Below are 18375 nucleotides of genomic sequence, written 5' to 3' on the forward strand. Positions count from 1 at the left end.
CATGAAGCTAGTCGCGAGTGTTTTTGGTTCAGGAGTTTGATCCAATATATTCTATCATCATGTGAACTGATTGATCATATGATAGCTCAAACTATCCTATTTGAAGATAATACAGCATGCATTGCTCAACTTAAGGGTGGATACATCAAAGGTGATAGAACAAAGTATATTTCTCCCAAATTCTTCTTCACTCATGATCTTCAAAATTAAGGGACAATTGATGTCCAACAGATCCGCTCAAGCGACAATCTGGCAGATTTATTTACAAAAGTCACTCCCAAAATCCTCTTTTGAAAGATTGGTACATGAGCTTGGGATGCGCCGATTTCGAGATATTAAATAATGTCAGCAAGAGGGGGAGACTGTACTCTTTTTTCCTTGATCAGGTTTTTTTCCCATTGGATTTTTCTTGACAAGGTTTTTAATGAGGCAGTCCCTATCACAAATGATATTTTACTCTTTTTCTTTCACTAAGATTTTTCCCACAGAGTTTTCCTTTAGTAAGGTTTTAATGAGGCAATAATCCTAAATGGGCATTCAAGGAAGAGTGTTGTGATAAGAACGAGCAACGTGGATGCCCATTCCCATGTAAAACTCATATTTTCAAAGAGAGAATGAATATTAAATACATGTTGAAAATAAAGACCCCATGCATGTATAAATAGGAGTATGATACGAGACCTTTTTACACAACAATAATAAACAAATACTCTCTCTTTTCTTTCTTACACTACAAAGCAATATAAAAATGTTTTCTTCCTTTCTCTTACTATAAACAAATGCAATTCTCTCTCTTTTTACTTTTAATACTTCTTTCTATCTTTAAATATATATTTATACAATTCTCTCTCTATTTACTTTTTATACTCTTTTCTATCTTTATATATATACACACATTACAATATATAATATTATTATATATATACAAATCATTATTGAACTAATTATTTTAATGCTAGAGTCGTATATTAATACATCTTTATTTTATATTTAATATATCTTTTATTTATTTTACAAGGCCTTGCAATTTTTTTCCTGCAACCCTGATTCTACAGTCTCAAAATCTCACTCTCCAATATCTGTCTCTCAACCCTCGTTTCTCACCCTTCCCCCATTCTCCGTCTCTCAACCCTCGCCTTGCTGCCCTTTCCCTCTCCTTGCCTTGTCTCTGCCTCCTCCCGCGTCGCCGTCACCGTCTCCGTCTCGATGATCTCTCTCTGCCTTTGTTTCTCAGTTGCTGCTCTGACTCATTGCCATTCCTATCGCTGAGAACAGTCTCTGAGTCATCACCAATCAACATGTCTCTTGGGTACGCAGAGAAGCTTTCCTACATAGAAGATGTCGGCAACGTTGGAATGGTTGAGCATTTCGATGCTTCTCACCTTTTGAGAGAAAAAGTGCGTCTCCTTTCTCTCTCCATTCACATTCTACTTGTTTATTTTTCTCCCATGTCTTGGTGTTTCTTGTTCCTTAACCTTTTGTTGTTTCTTCAGTAACGAAACATTTTGTGGATGATCTTTCTCCGAGAAATGCTGCAATATTAAGCTTTCTTGTTGATCTTTACATGTGTTTTAATGGTTAGGCTGAATTTCCCCCATAATCAGCATGCATGTTATGATATGTGCTGAGCTGGATTAGGATGACGAGAAATACATTGGAATCAATGAGCTTTTTGTCTTATTGCAATGGTTTTGAATTTTAGTTAATGATGCTTTGGAACATTGATAATTGAAATGTTGATTAGGTTTTCACCTCAATGTAGAAGAGTTTCTGCTAGACGTTGGTTAATATGCTAGAGATAGTGGTTGTTTTTTTTTTGTGTTGCCTTACGTAAAATTGCTGATATCTTCAATTATGCTCTATGATTATCATTACGAAGGACTTAGGGCTCAGTTGATCCTTTTCAAAGTGCGCTATGAATTGGTTTGACTAGTTTTAAATCACAAATTATGATTTTAAATTTCACATAAAATACATTGTCCTTAAGGATATTATTTGTGTGATTGTGTCAATGGTACTATCAAACAACCATGGCATGGTGGATGCTAGGGTTGTTTTCATAACTTTTTGTCAATATACAGACAATTGTGGCTAGCCTTGTTATAATTGGTAGTATTTAGTTTTGTTGAGGCTTTTAGTGGCATTTGCTTAGGTTTGTCCATATGTATGTGTGCAGATTGCAGTAAATTGCTTATGCAGATATGGAGCCATTTTTCTGTTCATGAATATTCTGGTCAATTATTCAATATTGGATTCTTTTCTTTGGGAATCAGGATTTGGTTGAATCATACATGCTCTTTCTTCAATCATCTCTCATGATTTATGTCGACATTTTCCATGATTCTATCCATTTTTCTTGTCTTGTCTTAGCTACCATAACCAAATTCATCTAGTGCAATAAAGCTTAGTTGTTATTGTCTAAGAATACAATACGGCCATTTATTTCCTAGAGAGAAGTTTCCTTCATTATATTGTAAAGAGTAGATATGTTTCCTTCATTATCTATTTACCTCCCAAGGCCAGAATTAATCCTTCATATGCTGACTTTGCTTTCATTGCAGATAGAGCGGCTTGCCATCATGATTAAAAAGGTATCAATTGGAGCTACTTGTTAATGTTTATATAAAATATTTTCCTCTTTATCTTTTTATATTTATGTGATATGCTTTTTTAACTTGATATTCATTTTTCTACTTGCAGAGTAAACACTTGGTGGTCTTCACGGGTGCAGGAATATCAACTTCTTGTGGTATACCCGATTTTAGAGGTCCTAAGGGAATTTGGACGCTTCAGGTGATGATTTTGAATCTTGCAAATGCTTATTCTCTGATGAAATTAAGTTTTTATTCCCATGATTTATCCTAATTCCTAGCCTAGTTTCTTGGATTCGTTTTGAACCTGAGATTTCCAAAGGGAGACATGTCTCCTACACTATATCTTGTTGAATTGAAATCAAACCCAAAATTTTATGTTAAATGTAGGTTTCTCTACTGAAGAGTCATAAAGTACTGTGATAATTGATATTGTCGGACAAAGCTATTAAAAATTAAGTCAGATGCTGCTATCATTTGCAATGCACATTCTTTCATAGTCTTTGCTATCTGGTTTAATTGTGGGATTTGACTTCATGTCGGGTTCTTATCCCTATTTTCTATGTCATTACAGCGTGAAGGTAAAGCCTTGCCTGAAGCATCACTGCCATTTCATCGAGCGATGCCAAGTTTGACTCATATGGCTCTAGTTGAACTAGAAAAGGCTGGTATTTTAAAGTTTGTTATCAGTCAGGTAGAGTCATTGTTTTTGATATTATGTATACACTTTCTTCCTCTAGACATGCAAAAAAATGTTCACTTTTTCCGCTTTTGTTTTTTATTGGGTGCCTTCTGATATTTTATTTTCTTATGATAGAATGTTGATGGTCTCCATCTTCGATCTGGAATACCAAGGGAGAAACTAGCTGAGTTGCATGGGAATTCTTTCATGGAAACATGTCCTTCTTGCGGGGTTGAGTAAGATCTAACTTCCCTTTGCTCCCTACTTTTGCATGGGCTGTCATTTTGGGGGAGTTGATTAGTCTAGCATGACCAATCATCATAATGGAGCTTATCAATTTTTTTGCTCCATTGATCTTTAAAGTATGATCTCACACCATACGAGACTTAAGGGAGATCAAGGAAAAACATGTGAAAGAAATGTCTTGTATGGGGTGAGATCGCACTTTAAAAGATCAATTGCGATAAAAAAAAAAATTGAGGATCAGTTTCCGACCAATCATATATCTTCTATGAAGGTACAAATATTTACAGTATGGCAGCAAGTATAAGTAGAACAAGCTGCAAGCACCAAGAAGAACTCTTTTCTCTTAAATTAAAGCCCTATTGTAATTTCTAATATTTAATCTTTTCCATCCTGTATTGACTTTGGGAAATTTTCTATTTAGATTTGTCCTGATTTTTCTGCATTAAGTCACCGCTGATTTAGTCATTGCCAGTTTTTGTTATTTTAGTTATTTCAGTTATGCCTTCTTTTTTTTCAATATTTAACTTTGTCCTGTTATGCAGAAGCAACATAACCACCAAGTGAATATGTTTTTAATTATGGTTTTCTTCTTGGTTTGCTTTTTGGGGGGTTTATTTCAGTCAACTACAAATCCTTGTTTTAAAGATATGGTTTTAAATTATCATAATCTAATCATATGATTTAAACCTCTGAAGGTACTTTCGTGACTTTGAGGTAGAAACTATTGGTTTAAAGGAGACATCACGACGCTGTTCAGATGAAAAATGTGGAGGAAGACTCAGGGATACAGTCCTTGACTGGGAGGTAGATAATGTTAATTTACTTGATGGCAATTTGATTGAAGTTTAACTAATATGATTTATTATGGTTGTCGTCTAGTGAATCTTGTGTTTTCTTTGGTATTAAAATATGATATCGAGTCAATAATTTGTTATCAGAATTCCAGTTTTGCAGATGTCAAGTTTGGTTGCTACCTTTTCATGGGTGTTTTAGCTGCAGAAATTTTTTCCCTCGCAATTGTGCTTTTTGATAATAATGACTTCTTTTTCCTTCAAATATTGAATTGTAGACAACAACATCCATTATTTGGTTTCTTGATTTCTTGTTACTTTTGCCTATACATGCACACCATGGCTACCATGTACATTTTTTGCACGCAATAGATAATGGTCATTGTTGCTTTCCTGAGCATGCTAGTCTTCTTTTACATTGATGCAGACTCAGTACTATAAAAACAAGTAACTACAACTACATGCAGTCACACTTACTCTCACTAAGAAGTGGAAAAGTAGCAGTGTTATATTAGGAACTGCTGAAAGTTGTCTATTGGGCAAAATTGTCCGTCACCAAGCTAACCTTAACATGACACTGACTACTAATTGATTTTAGCTGTTAATGTTTCTGAAAACTACTGTGCCATGGTGTATAATTAAGGACATGTTAACGAACATTTGTTTTTGGTTTGTCTAACATATATGCCTGCTTTTTCTTAACTCTAAGTATGTCTCTATCTCCTTGTGTATAAAGGATGCATTGCCTCCAAAGGAAATGGATCCTGCAGAGAAGCACTGCAAACAGGCAGATATAGTGTTGTGCTTGGGGACAAGGTAGTAACAGGATTTATGATTTATTCCTGTTACACTTTTGTTTTCATTTACTTTATGTTCTAGCTTTTTTGATTAGTTATTGATTCCAATGACTTCTATCTTAGTCCCCATCTACCAATTGGTTCACACTTGTACAAGTTTAATTGTTTTGGGTTGTGCAGAATCAGCCTTCATTTTAAACAGATCCAAATAAAATTGACTTTAACAGTTTCGTGAGAAAAGCTTGACTGCTTGGGTAATCCCTTGTGGTTTTCATAAACCAGCTTCTTTTGGTAGAATGGAGAGCGAAATTGATATGCAAAATTAGATTAGTTTCATTTAAACTAACAGTGCTTGACCTTGAGAGCAGAGTAGTGGAGTATCCTAGTAATTGAACCATCTCTAGTTACGGGTTCTATTTGCATCTTTATATTCTGGAGGGAAACTAAATTTTTGCAACATAAATGGAATTGCGAAGAAGAAGAAATGCAACTTATCATCACTTAATAGCCAAGGATATGGATATAAACAGCGTATTACACTAGACATACATTCAACCAAGAACATGAAGCTTCACGTATACTCCATGTTGAAGTGAATACATGAGCCATGCATTTTCATTTCCATGTCATTAAATTATTTTCTTGATTTTCAATTTTTTTATTGCAATAATGTGGCTAAAAATCTCCATGCAGTCTGCAAATAACTCCTGCATGCAACTTGCCTTTGAAAGCAATACGTGGTGGGGGTAAAGTTGTTATTGTAAATCTTCAGGTATATCTTATTTTCTTCTAGCCAGCTTCTGTATGTTAATCATATCAGGTATTCAGGGTAAACCTGCTTCCCAACTTATAAAATGAAGTTATCTTTGCTGTTGTTAGAGGTTTAGGCCTCTTATTCTCTACTTACTAGGTAAAGGAAAAATGGTACACTTGCTGCTTTTACTAAAAGGAATATAGATCCTATTTGAGGTCAATTAATTTGATTAACAATGGAAAATTTTATGGGTAAAACACATAAGTTCTGTAGTTTTAGTTTAGTCTTGCCATGCAGTTAAAATTTAAAAATATTTTGGCTAGTTATTTTTAGTTTTGCTTTCTTGTGTTTTAGATGTGAGTCCTTCTGACCGTTATTTATTGCTTTGCATGCTCTTACAGCACTAACTAGTATTATTATAACAGTAAGTCTTGGTTGCCTTGATCATCTTTGCATGTAAAGCAGTAAAGGTGATCAAGGGAGTGATTTAAATTGATATCATTTAGACAAATCCAAAACCGACTTTGGCCAACATATGCCATAATACATTTGAATATCTTTAATGTGTTTACAATATTGGAATTCCTTATAGGTAGTATTATAGATTTATAGTCTTATGTAGTTATATAGCCAATTTCTTAAGTCCCTCTCTAATTTTGTTGTCTGGCTTTTAAGTTTCAAGTTTCAGTTTATTATTGCTGTTATGCCTATGCATTCTCATTAATGTAAATATCTAACTATAGATGTTTGGACTCGCAGAAAACTCCGAAGGACAAAAAAGCTGCTTTAGTCATTCATGGTTTTGTAGATAAGGTATTGATCTGAGCCTCTGCCCTTTGATTACGGATGTTGTTTTCCTTCTCTCTCTATTTATAGCCATTACTTACCTGCAAAGCTTTCTGCATTAAAAATTTATGCTGATGCAAATGTTGTGAAAAAGCACTAACCTAGTCAATTACAGAGATAAGGATGTGTAGCTGGGGGATGAAAGGGTTACAAAAGAAGTTGAATATCTTGTTCATGCCCAGTCTTCTCTATTATTGGATGATATATAAACTGCTTTCTCATTATCCTCTATTCCTCGATAAATTTCTGTTTCTAAACTAAGAATTGATGTTATAATAAACAATTATGCAATCGTATAAATATTTTATGTTAATATTATCCTTGGTATAGTTATTATACTATGATATTTGAGGTGATCTTTGGGGCATAATGCAAGAAAAGCTTTTGGATTAGGTTATATTTTTAATTAGATATAATGGATTTGGTATGATATTAAAGAATTGAATTTAGTTCCGCTAGGGACAGTGTTCCCTTTAGATGTCAACATAAAAAGATTTCTCAACAATTGTCAAATTCAGTGGCTGATATTACTTGCATATGCATAATAAACCCCAATTTAACCCTCTCCCTTGATTTTCTTGTGTGGGATTGAGACCTTACTCTTCTTTCCAAAGTGAGGAGTGAGGACTCATTATAGAGGAATCAAATTCGAGAGAGCATGTAAATGATATGCTTTGTAGATCTTACTATTGTCGTAATATGAAACTCCTCTATGATAATACCATGATATTTGTTTCCTGTATGAATATTGTCAAAAACCACAAGTTAGGTAAGGATGGCTCCATTAGTAGCATTTGAGATAAATTAAAGTAAATAAATAATGTTTTCTAAAGTTATCAATAAAATAAACAAGCTTTGACTACTTAGATAATTTCCTTCCTGACCTGTCTCTTAAAAGTTTATGACATTGTTAAAGTGTGAATTCATTTCTGTTTCATGAAATTTCTTATTTTCTTATACATTCGTATCCAGATGTTAATATCAGTTCAATCTGAAGCAAATAAGTCTGGCTTGAATTTTCTTCTCCTGCCATGAGGAATACAGATATGCCGATATACATTTTGATAAGAATTAATTTACATTGGTGCCAGGTAATTGCAGGTGTCATGGACCAACTTAACCTGCAGATTCCTCCTTTTATAAGGATTGATCTTTTCCAGATTATCATAATGCAGGGTTTGAGCCTTGGTAACCAGCATTTAGTTTGTAATTATATTGAGTCCATTTAGCTTATGAGTGCACAGAGACACACACACATTTTTCACTAGATATTTGAATGATCAAAATGGAAGACATGACCCAATTCTTAAATGGCCTACCTGACTAGCATTTTAGTTGGTTCAATTTTTTTTTCATATCATGAATGGCCAAGGAAGTTTGGATGCATTTGTAGTCAACAATTAGTATAATTTCTTACAAACTTAGATATAGTGATCTAAGATTTTATTTATATCAAATTAACTGGATGAAGCTCCTTAATTACTGAATAAAATCAATGATTTTGCTATTCCTTATTTTTGTTTTATCTCATTAGCATCCGTAAAAACTTGTTCCCTTATATTCTCAATTCTAAGTCTTATCTATGGTACAAACAGTTTACCAAGATGATGGATTTACTGTCTAGCGTTGCATACATTACACGGTTCATATCTCTGACATAATTCATTCATATGGATATCAGATAAAAGATATGTGAACTGGACTCTCCAAGTTGCAAGTGCTCATGGACAGAAAGCAACATTGCCTTTCATCAAATCTGTTGAGGTGAGTTCACATGTTTAGTCTGTTTCTCATTTAATTTATTTATGGTCCACATTTCATGTTTGCTAGACTGGCTGTCAATTTTATGGGAATAAAATATGACTATTGAGTTGAGAATATTGATATTGAATTAAGGGTTTTTCTGTATAGCTTACAATGGTATATATGCATTTAAGTTTTACACTGTTCTCTTGTAGTATTTAAAACTACAAAACATTGATTATTAGGCAATAAAATGCTATGGGAATAAGTTGAATGTTGTAATAGATGAGAATATTGCATCAGATGACTGAAGTCTGTATACATTAAATACAATAGTATTGAAAGGCATTGCAAAGACCTAGACATGGTGAGTTGGAGTGGCAGATACTCCTCCTTAATGAACGGTCTTGGGTTTGAGTCTTGAGTTCCGAGTAACCGGTGTTGAAAGATTCATGCCTCTCTATGGGATCTCTCACAAATGCTTGAATAGGATTCTCTCCAGCAGGAGGATATCTGTGGATCTACCAAAACAAAAAAGGCATTGCAATAGAAAGAAACTTGAGGTGGCACTTATTTAGGAAAGATGGTTCAATCATGTGAGAAGATGACCTATAGTCACACATGAGGAGAATACGATTCGATGAGTGTAGCTGGTAGAAGTGATGTTGGCAATAGGAAATAGAGTTAAATTTAGTGTATCAAATTGGGAATTCCCAGCGGTGTGCTTAGGAACTCCAGCAATTTGGGGGGTAATTTGTATAGAATCTGTAGGATACAATGAGGAAGAGTTAAAGCTTCTCTACTCTCAACTGTTACAGTGCTCAACCACACCAACTAACTATTCTCTATTTTCCTCTACCTCAAGTAATCTTCTCCAAAGTCTTTTTATTTAATTACTGTTGGGTCTTCAACCCCCCTATGCCTCTTCCTGCAGTGGCCTAAATCCGGCAGTGTAGACAGAAACACTAAAATAGATATCATTAAGAACTGAGAAGCATTTGGATTTAATTTATTTGTCTATATAATTTACAAGACAGATTACTTTCTTTGATCTATATGGCCAACTCTGTATTGTTGTAGTTTAGATTTTTTCTTGCTTCCAGTTATTAAGTACTTTTTCTCTAACCATGAATAATTTAGGTTTGATTGCTTATTGAGCTGGCTTTGTCTACTTAGGGATAGTAATGTGAGTTTTATAGCTGGAGTTTCAAAAACTGAAAATGCTTCCTTTTTCTCCCTTTTCCCTCTTGATCATCCATGATATTAAGATTCTTCTTTTTAGTCTCCCCTGATATCTTCTTCTCTTTCCCTTCTCTGATCCCTGTTCGCAGTCAAAATATTTTCTGTTGGTAAACCTAACAATGACGATAAATCCTCCTAGTTTTCCAATGTAATTAGGGCAAGAGCAGCCCTTTCTTGTTGCCTATCCTACTGGCTGCTGGTGTAATGCATTCCATTAACCATTCTAATCTTATCATGAATGTAAGTTTAAAAAAATCATCACTAGGCCAGAAATTGACCAGCATACCTATCTTGTTCTGCAGGTATCCTTCTTAGACAAGGAAGATTACAAAGCAGCCATTCTTGATAGGCAACCGTTTCGGCTTAAAAGGTTTTATAACACTTTTATTATATATATTCTTTCTTCTTATGGATTTTACTCACTTCACTGCTCCTTAGACACTAGATGAGATTAAAAATTGATTTGGGAGTATTGTGAAACTTTGTTAAAAATTATGGAATATGGAATGGAAATAATTCTGTTCCAGTAAGTTTTGATACTCAAAATAGATGTCATGGCCTGCACCTTCTTATAACATATGGGTGACTTGATTTCACAGGCGAACAGCATATAACAAAGCATTTGAAATGGTTCTGAAACTCAATTTCGGTGATGGCTGTGGCTGCTCGTCCCTTGAAATTGATGTTCCAGTTGATTTCAAGGTGAAGTTTTTTCTCTCTCATTTTCATGGCAAATACCATTTCTTATTCGAAAACTGCGCCGTCACTTTGGTATGATCTGAAAGAAAATTGGGGGTACCATGTTCATTCTTTTATTCCTTCTTATATCTGATGCCTATCTTTTTAATCCAAAAGAAAACCATTTTTTCACGCCTGCGTATTGAGAAGTGTGGTCTAAACCTACACTATTAATCTTTTCAGGGTTCAACCGACTGCTTCAACTTCGATAAGGATTTCATATTCCAAAAGCTAAGAGAGAAGGCAGTTGTTGAATCAAAATGTGGTCAGAATGATGTTATTGAGAGAAAGACCATCTTGACACCAAGGGGTGATGTCACCACATATGCCATTGTAACCAATCTTGTTCACCACAGCAAAACAAGTAAATCATCCCCTGATTCTCGAAGTAACGGTGATCTTAAAAGAAGAAAACCAAGCTTCAATGGTACAGGATCATCTGGGAAGCGTTCAAAAGTGTCCAAATGTAAATCAAGATCATAGTAATACTAGGGTTTAGATGTAGATTTTATTGTATGTATGGTATAAAAAAATAGAACTGACAGGAATGAGAAATTGTAAGAGACTGGGTGAATTTTGTTAGATATGTTACACTCAGTCTTCCCAAATGGTGCATATGATTAACTGAAAATGGTTTATTGATACTAACTATAGTGGGTATTGATGCCGTTATAATAGTAAATATTTACCTTAGCATCTGACATTGAATATGGGAATCACTTTAGTTTCCGAAATTTGAAGTCTTAAACTTTAGTCTTTGAATTTGCAAAAATGTGTGATGTGCTGATTTCTAATTTTATTTGTTATAGTGTTATCCCGATTTTATTTATTTGTGCATTGAGTAACGTATGAGAGCAACCTTTAAGGTTGTAGATCTGAGTAATAAAAGATATGTTCAAATTGGTGATATTTGATTTACTATCATACTTGATTCATTTTTTCTTTCAGGATTTTCATGTAGCAATGCGAAAGTATTTTAATTCATGCCATTGGGAAATCGTATAAACTATAAAATATGATTTTAAAAGACTGGCTTTTTAAATTATAGGAATTAAAATAGCTCAAAGCCACTAACAAAGTCTGCCATAGCTCAAACTACCAAAGTGAGCCAAATATTGCCAAAACCACTACTACGCCAGAAATAGAATCAGAAATGCAACCAACGCAAGTTGGCACAGATGAATGAGGGGTGTGTGTCCTTTAACCATCTCTTTTGGGTTCGATACTCATTGGAGGATGGGAATGGAGCTTGCTTGGTTGGGAGGGTCGCCCACTTTGTGCCTTTGCAGTACCCAATTAGTTATTGGGTTTCCGGCCTAATAGAGACCCTGGTGCAAAAAAAAAAAAAATTCAGAAATGCAAGAGTTTGTGCAAGTAGTGCTCCAAAATTCCCAAGATGGCATTAAGAGCTCATTCTTCTTGGTGGCCAAGAGTTTTTACTATGTTGCATATTTTGACTCTCAGACCATTTTGTCTCACGCTGACAAAGTTCTATTTCAGAAAGTGGTGTAATAAATTAACATATTTCACTCATACACAATAAAATAAACCATCACAGGCATGGAAATTTTATATTTTCTTCCACTCATTCACAATATCTATTTTTTACTATACATTCTACAGTATTGCACTCATTCACAAAAGCTATGAATTGCTTCTCTGCTTAGTTGGATTTTGGGGAGGTGCCCTATTTATTGTACAAGTCCTCACTAGATATAACTAATACATGGTTATAATTGCAGTTTTGATCACCAATTCCTCCAACGAAAATACACTGAGCCAATATTTCCACTCCCTTTACTTTTGCAGCCGCACTATTACTCACAAATTCACATAACACCGCCAACAATTTTGTTATTTGAATTTAAAATATAGCCTCTCACTGCAAACGTTCGTTTGTATGCGATGTGAAGAAATCAAAACCAGTTTTGATTTGTCTAAAACGACTACGTAAGTTGATAAATATAGATATTACTAAAAAATGTATTAGTTACAAAATTCGATCATATTTAAAGGTCAAAACAAAGTTATTTGATCAAAGTTTTTAATTTTGAGAGTGTTAACTTACACCTCATAAACTATATATAAGTTGATAATACCACAAATTGCTGTCTTTGCAATATAATTTTATTATCTATGAATTAGTAAAAATAAGTGATTCGGTTAGTCTAGTTTTATACGATAGAAGTTAAATAATATAGTCCGTGTTAGAAAAAAAATTGTTTTTCATATGTTGTATCTCTACATTTATTTTGTATTCCAAATTATTAGTCACTTTTTTATTAGAGAAGATTGGTATTGTATTTTTTGTTGTAAAATAAATAAATAAGGAAGATATAAATATAAGATAGAGAAATATAAAAGCTAGTATTAATGTTCACCAATATAATTATCTTGATATAATAGAAGTGATATATATATATATATATATATATATATATATATATATATATATATATATATATATATATATATATATAAGTAGTATCGTATGTGAAGAGAGAGAAGAGTATAAAGAGAGAGAATATTGTTATTGATTGATATTGATGTATGTGAATAGCATCTTGTCACGGCCTTGGACACACTCCAACGCTACCATGCCAGCACTCGGACTTACTCAACCTCTTGAGCTAAGACCAAGTCAGCCTAACCTTCAATACTTAGCAAGAAAGCTAAGAACACAAGAGAACACAAGAGAAAGGAAGCTTGGTGGAAAGAACACTTTATTGCTCAAGTGTTTGTTACAAATGATTCACACACCCTCACACTAACTCTTACCTCCTATTTATAGCCATCCACCTCCTCAATGGATGGTTAGGATTAAATCTAATCAATGGTCTAGATTAATCATCTAGAACCTTCTTTATAAATATCTATCCTACCACTACTTTCTAAATACATCTAGATTGTTCCATACAACTCTTCATACTTTTATATCAATCCACACTCTTCTAGAATATTCTATGATCTTCTAAAGTCTTCTAGAACCTTCTAGGGTATTCCAAGAACTTCTAGAACATTCTAGAACGTTCCAGAACCATCTAGAGTATTCTCAAACACTCCAGAAAACTATACAAACACTGTAAATCTAACCTTCTAAAAATTTACCGTGACATTCTCCCCCACCTAATGCGCAGACGTCCTCGTCGCGTTCTATTCATGATAGCGCTCTAGGTGTTCTTGGAATTGCCACAGATCTTCACGAGCTTCCCAACTAGCTTCAGTTATCGGAAGTCCTTTCCACTTGATCAAGTATTGGATACTTGGTGGTACTCCTCTTCGTCGCACGACGCGATTAGCTAAGATCTCTTTGATTTCTTTATCAAAGGATCTAATCACCACAGGCGGAGCATGACTCGAATCACCTCTACTCGGTTCATCTTGATCTTCGTGATATGGTTTAAGCATACTCACATGGAAGACCGGGTGGATCTTCATAGAGGGAGGGAGTTGTACTTTGTAAGCAACTTCCCCAACACGTCCAATGATCTCAAATGGCCCTTCACATTTACGGATTAAGCCTTTATGAACCTTGCGAAAGGCTTTGAATTGTTGTGGAAGAAGTTTGATCATTACCTTGTCTCCCACTTGATAGCTTGCATGCCTCCTCTTCTTATCTGCCCATTTCTTCATCCTCTTTGCAGCTTTGTCGAGGTAAGAACGAGTGACATCTGCTTGTTCTTTCCAAGACTTAATCATATGATAAGCTCCAGGGCTCTTCCCTGAGTAAGGGGAGGGAAGAGAGTGAGGTGTAAGTGGTTGTTGTCCAGTCACAATCTCGAACAGACTCTTCCCTATAGACTCACTCCTTTGCAAATTATATGAGAACTGAGCAATGTCGAGGAGTTTTGTCCAATCTTTCTGATTAGCGCTTACAAAATGCCTCAAGTAACACTCGAGTAAGGCATTCACTCTCTCAGTCTGCCCATCGGTTTGAGGATGGAAGCTTGTTGAAAAATGAAGCTCGACCAAGGAGTTTGAACAGCTCTGTCCATAGTCGTCCTGTGAAGCGTGGATCTCGATCACTAATGATGCTCTTAGGCAATCCCCAATATTTCACCACATTCTTGAAGAATAGTCGTGTTGCCTCCTCTGCAGTGCAGTCAGTAGAGGCGGGTATAAAGGTAGCATACTTCGAAAATCGATCCATACCACGAGAATAGATCCAAACCCTCAGACTTCGGTAAGGCAGAAATGAAATCTAGAGAGACACTTTCCCACGGTCGCTCTGATGGAGGCAGAGGTTCCAACAACCCGCTTGGTGTCTTGTTTTCAATCTTATCTTGTTGGCACACAAGACAAGTCTTCACATAGCTCTCTACTTCATCTCTCATTTGAGGCCAATAATAAGAAGATTCAATGAGTGCCAAGGTCCTTCACTGACCTTGGTGACCAGCCCACTTGGTGTCGTGGCATTCTCTCACTAATTTTCTTCTTAGATTTTCCCATTTAGGGACGTATAGTCTTCTCCCTTTAGTGTAGAGAAGGTCATTTTCTAGCCAAAATCTTTTGGTCTTACCTTCTCTAGCCAACTCCACCAACTTCTTGGCTAATGGATCGTGATGCAACCCTTCCTTGATGGTGTGCACAATATCTTCTTCAACCATAGAAATGGCCGCCAATTCAGCCTTGTGACTCAGCACATCTGCTACCACATTAATCTTGCCTGACTTGTATTCAAACTCAAAATCAAACTCAGCCAGGAAGTCCTGCCACCTAGCTTGTTTGGGGTTCAACTTCTTTTGAGTTTAGAAGTAACTTGTAGCCACATTGTCTGTCTTGACGATAAAGTGTGAACCAAGCAAGTAGTGACACCAAGTTCTCAAACAATGCACTACCGTGGTCATCTCCTTCTTTTGGACGGTGTATCGCCTCTCTGTATCATTCAACTTGCGACTCTCAAAGGCAATCGGATGTCCTTCTTGCATTAGAACCCCTCCAATGGCATAGTCAGAAGCATCAGTGTGGACTTCAAATACCTTTGAGTAGTCGGGTAGTGCTAGTACTGGACCTTCTGTGATAGCAGCCTTCAACTCATCAAAGGAATTTTGACACTCCTTTGACCATTCCCAACTGTGATTCTTCTTGAGAAGATCAGTTAATGGTGCAGCCTTGGCGGAGTATCCCTTGATAAACCTCTGATAGTAATTGGCCAACCCAAGGAATGACCTCAATTCAGATACCTTGTTTGGCGGCTCCCACTCTTTGATAGCCTTCACCTTTCCTTGATCCATGCAGAGAGTTCCACCTTTAATGATGTGTCCCAAGAAGTGGATTTCGTCCCTTGCAAAGGAACACTTTTCCTTCTTCACATATAGGTTATTCTCTCGCAAGATCTTGAACACGGTTCATAAGTGTTCTAGATGTTCCTCCAAAGTATTGCTATAGACAACAATGTCATCCAAGTAGACCACTACAAACCGATCAAGGTAAGGTCGAAAGATCTCGTTCATCAAGGTACAGAAGGTCGCAGGAGCATTGGTCAAGCCAAAAGGCATTACCAACCACTCATACGATCCATACCTCGTGACACACGTGGTCTTAGGCTCATCACCATCAGCAATTCTCACTTGGTGATATCCTGACCTCAAATCTAGCTTTGAGAACCACTTGGCTCTACCAAGTTGATCAAACAAATCGTCTATCAAAGGAATGGGGTATTTGTTCTTGATGGTTACCTTGTTCAGTGCTCGATAGTCGATGCATAGTCTCAATGAACCATCATGCTTCTTTTGGAACAAAACGGGTGCGCCATAAGGTGCCTTTGATGGACGGATGAATCTAGCATCTAGCAAATCCTTGAGTTGCTTGGTGCCATCCTATAAGGTGTTGAGGCGGGCGGCTTTGCTCCTGACTCCAATTCAATCTTGTGGTCCACCTTCCTCCTAGGTGGTAGTTATTTTGGCAACTCGGGAGGCATCACATCCTTATTTTCTTCAAGGACTTCATTGATTTTGGGAGGAACGTCTTCTCTTTCAAATGTTGACTCCTCTTGTAATAGAGCCAAATATGTAATCTCTCCCTTCTTGAACCCTTTCTTGAGTTGCATAGCAGAGAGTATCGGTGGTCCTCCAACTTTAGAGACTGTAGGGACCATGCATAGAGACCCTTTCTCCATGACGCATACTACGTCGTAATATGGCATAGGTATTATATTTGCCTTCCTTTGCAAATCGAGCCCGATGACTATTTTAAAATCATCCATGGGTGCTACTGAGAAATCTACAAGGCCCTTCCAAGAACCAAGAGTCATCTCAACCCCTTTTGCTACTCCCTTAAGGGGTTCACCCTTGGTGTTCACGGGTTTGAACCAACCATTCTTTTCGGTGATCTTCAACCCAAGCCTCTTTGCTTCATCAGGCGTGATGAAATTGTGTGTAGCACCAGTGTAGATCATAGCCATGATAGGTTTTTCATTGATAAAGGCTTTGACATACATCAAGCCTTTCTTTTCTGCAGTGCTTGCCTCTTTGCTCTTCACAGTATTTATGTGTTGGATGGATCCAACACACTCAGTTACTTGAGTTTGGGCCTCTCGTTTCTCGGCGATAGATGCCAGAGTCCTTAACTTGGGACAGTCCTTCATTTGGTGTGGTCCCTTGCACACGAAGCATCCTCCTTTAGGTACGAAAGCCTTCTTCTTTTCCTCGTACTCTTTCTTTGAAGAGTATTTTCCTTCCTTCTTGGTTGAGAAACTCTTCCCCTTGTCTCCCCCACTTTTAGTAGAACTAGGCTTGGAAGAAGACTTGGGTTTAGAGTCTCCCCTATGATACTCAGTGAGTGATTCGGCCACCACGATGGCCTCATCGACATCCTTAACATTCCTTCTTTGTAGTTCTTGCTTTGCCCAAGGTTGGAGTCCATCAATGAAGAAGAACAATGCATCCTCTGATGCTAAGTTGGGGATTTGAAGTGTGAGAGTAGTGAACTCCTTTACATAGTCGCTAATCGTACTCTTGTGCTTCAACTCCCTCAACTTCTTCCTTGCTTCATAAACCACATTCTCAGGGAAGAATTGTCTTTTCAACTCCCTTTTGAAATCTTCCCATGTGGTTATGTTGCAAGTATCCTTCTCCATATCTACGCTCTTTCTCCTCCACCACAAAGTAGCATTATCAGAAAGATAGAGAGCTGCAGTGCGTACCTTTATTGCTTCTTCGACCACCCCTTGGCCTTCAAAGTACCTCTCCATTTACCATAGGAAGTTCTCCACCTCTCGAGCGTCCCTCACGCCCTTGAACTCCTTTGGCTTTGGGAGATCAATCTTTGTCATCTCCCATATAATGGTTGGTCGAGATTTTGCCTCATCGAACCAAACTCGAACTTCCTCAAATAGTTTCAAGAAATTCTCAAGCTTCTCTTCGATTTGGAGCATGCTTTCTTTGAAAGCATCTAATTCTCCCAACACGTGAGCCTCGAGGGTCTCTTTGTCATGTTCTATCCTTTGGAAGTGCTCATCCATAGAGGATAGAACATTTTCTAACATAGAAACTCTTTCTTCTAAGAAGTTAGAGTCCTTACCTCTAGGCTCACTTGAAGAACGGATCTTCTTGCCTCCCCATTGAGAAGGAATAGCATCCCTTTCCTTTTGAGACTCAACATGCTCCATGGTGATATTAGAAGCTATTCTCACAAACCACTTGTGCTCCCTCTCGAACCTTGCTCGGATACTAAGTTGTCACGGCCTTGGACACACTCCAACGCTACTGTGCCGGCACTCGGACTTACTCAACCTCTTGAGTTAAGACCAAGTCAGCCTAACCTTCAATACTTAGCAAGAAAGTTAAGAACACAAGAGAACACAAGAGAAAGGAAGTTTGGTAGAAAGAACACTTTATTGTTCAAGTGTTTGTTACAAATGATTCACACACCCTCACACTAACTCTTACCTCCTATTTATAGCCATCCACCTCCTCAATGGATGGTTAGAATTAAATCTAATCAA

The 18375-nt window shown here is 36.6% G+C and overlaps 1 protein-coding gene and 1 pseudogene across 1 annotated transcript; one reads left to right on the forward strand and one right to left on the reverse strand.

Moving 5' to 3' along the window:
- The first annotated feature begins 1055 nt into the window (after positions 1-1055).
- Positions 1056-11146, forward strand: LOC130936616 (NAD-dependent protein deacetylase SRT1). Its single transcript, XM_057866751.1, has 14 exons — positions 1056-1397; positions 2562-2591; positions 2701-2793; positions 3166-3285; positions 3409-3509; positions 4215-4323; positions 5047-5126; positions 5801-5879; positions 6621-6674; positions 7799-7895; positions 8389-8471; positions 9995-10062; positions 10292-10394; positions 10614-11146. The coding sequence occupies exons 1-14, from the start codon at positions 1299-1301 to the stop codon at positions 10911-10913; spliced, it is 1416 nt and encodes a 471-aa protein (XP_057722734.1). The 5' UTR covers positions 1056-1298; the 3' UTR covers positions 10914-11146.
- Positions 11147-13583: 2437 nt separating this feature from the next.
- On the reverse strand, positions 13584-17622 carry LOC130973919 (uncharacterized; annotated as a pseudogene).
- Positions 17623-18375: the final 753 nt, after the last annotated feature.

This window comes from Arachis stenosperma, chromosome 1 (assembly GCF_014773155.1).
Source record: "Arachis stenosperma cultivar V10309 chromosome 1, arast.V10309.gnm1.PFL2, whole genome shotgun sequence".
Lineage (NCBI taxonomy): Eukaryota > Viridiplantae > Streptophyta > Magnoliopsida > Fabales > Fabaceae > Arachis > Arachis stenosperma.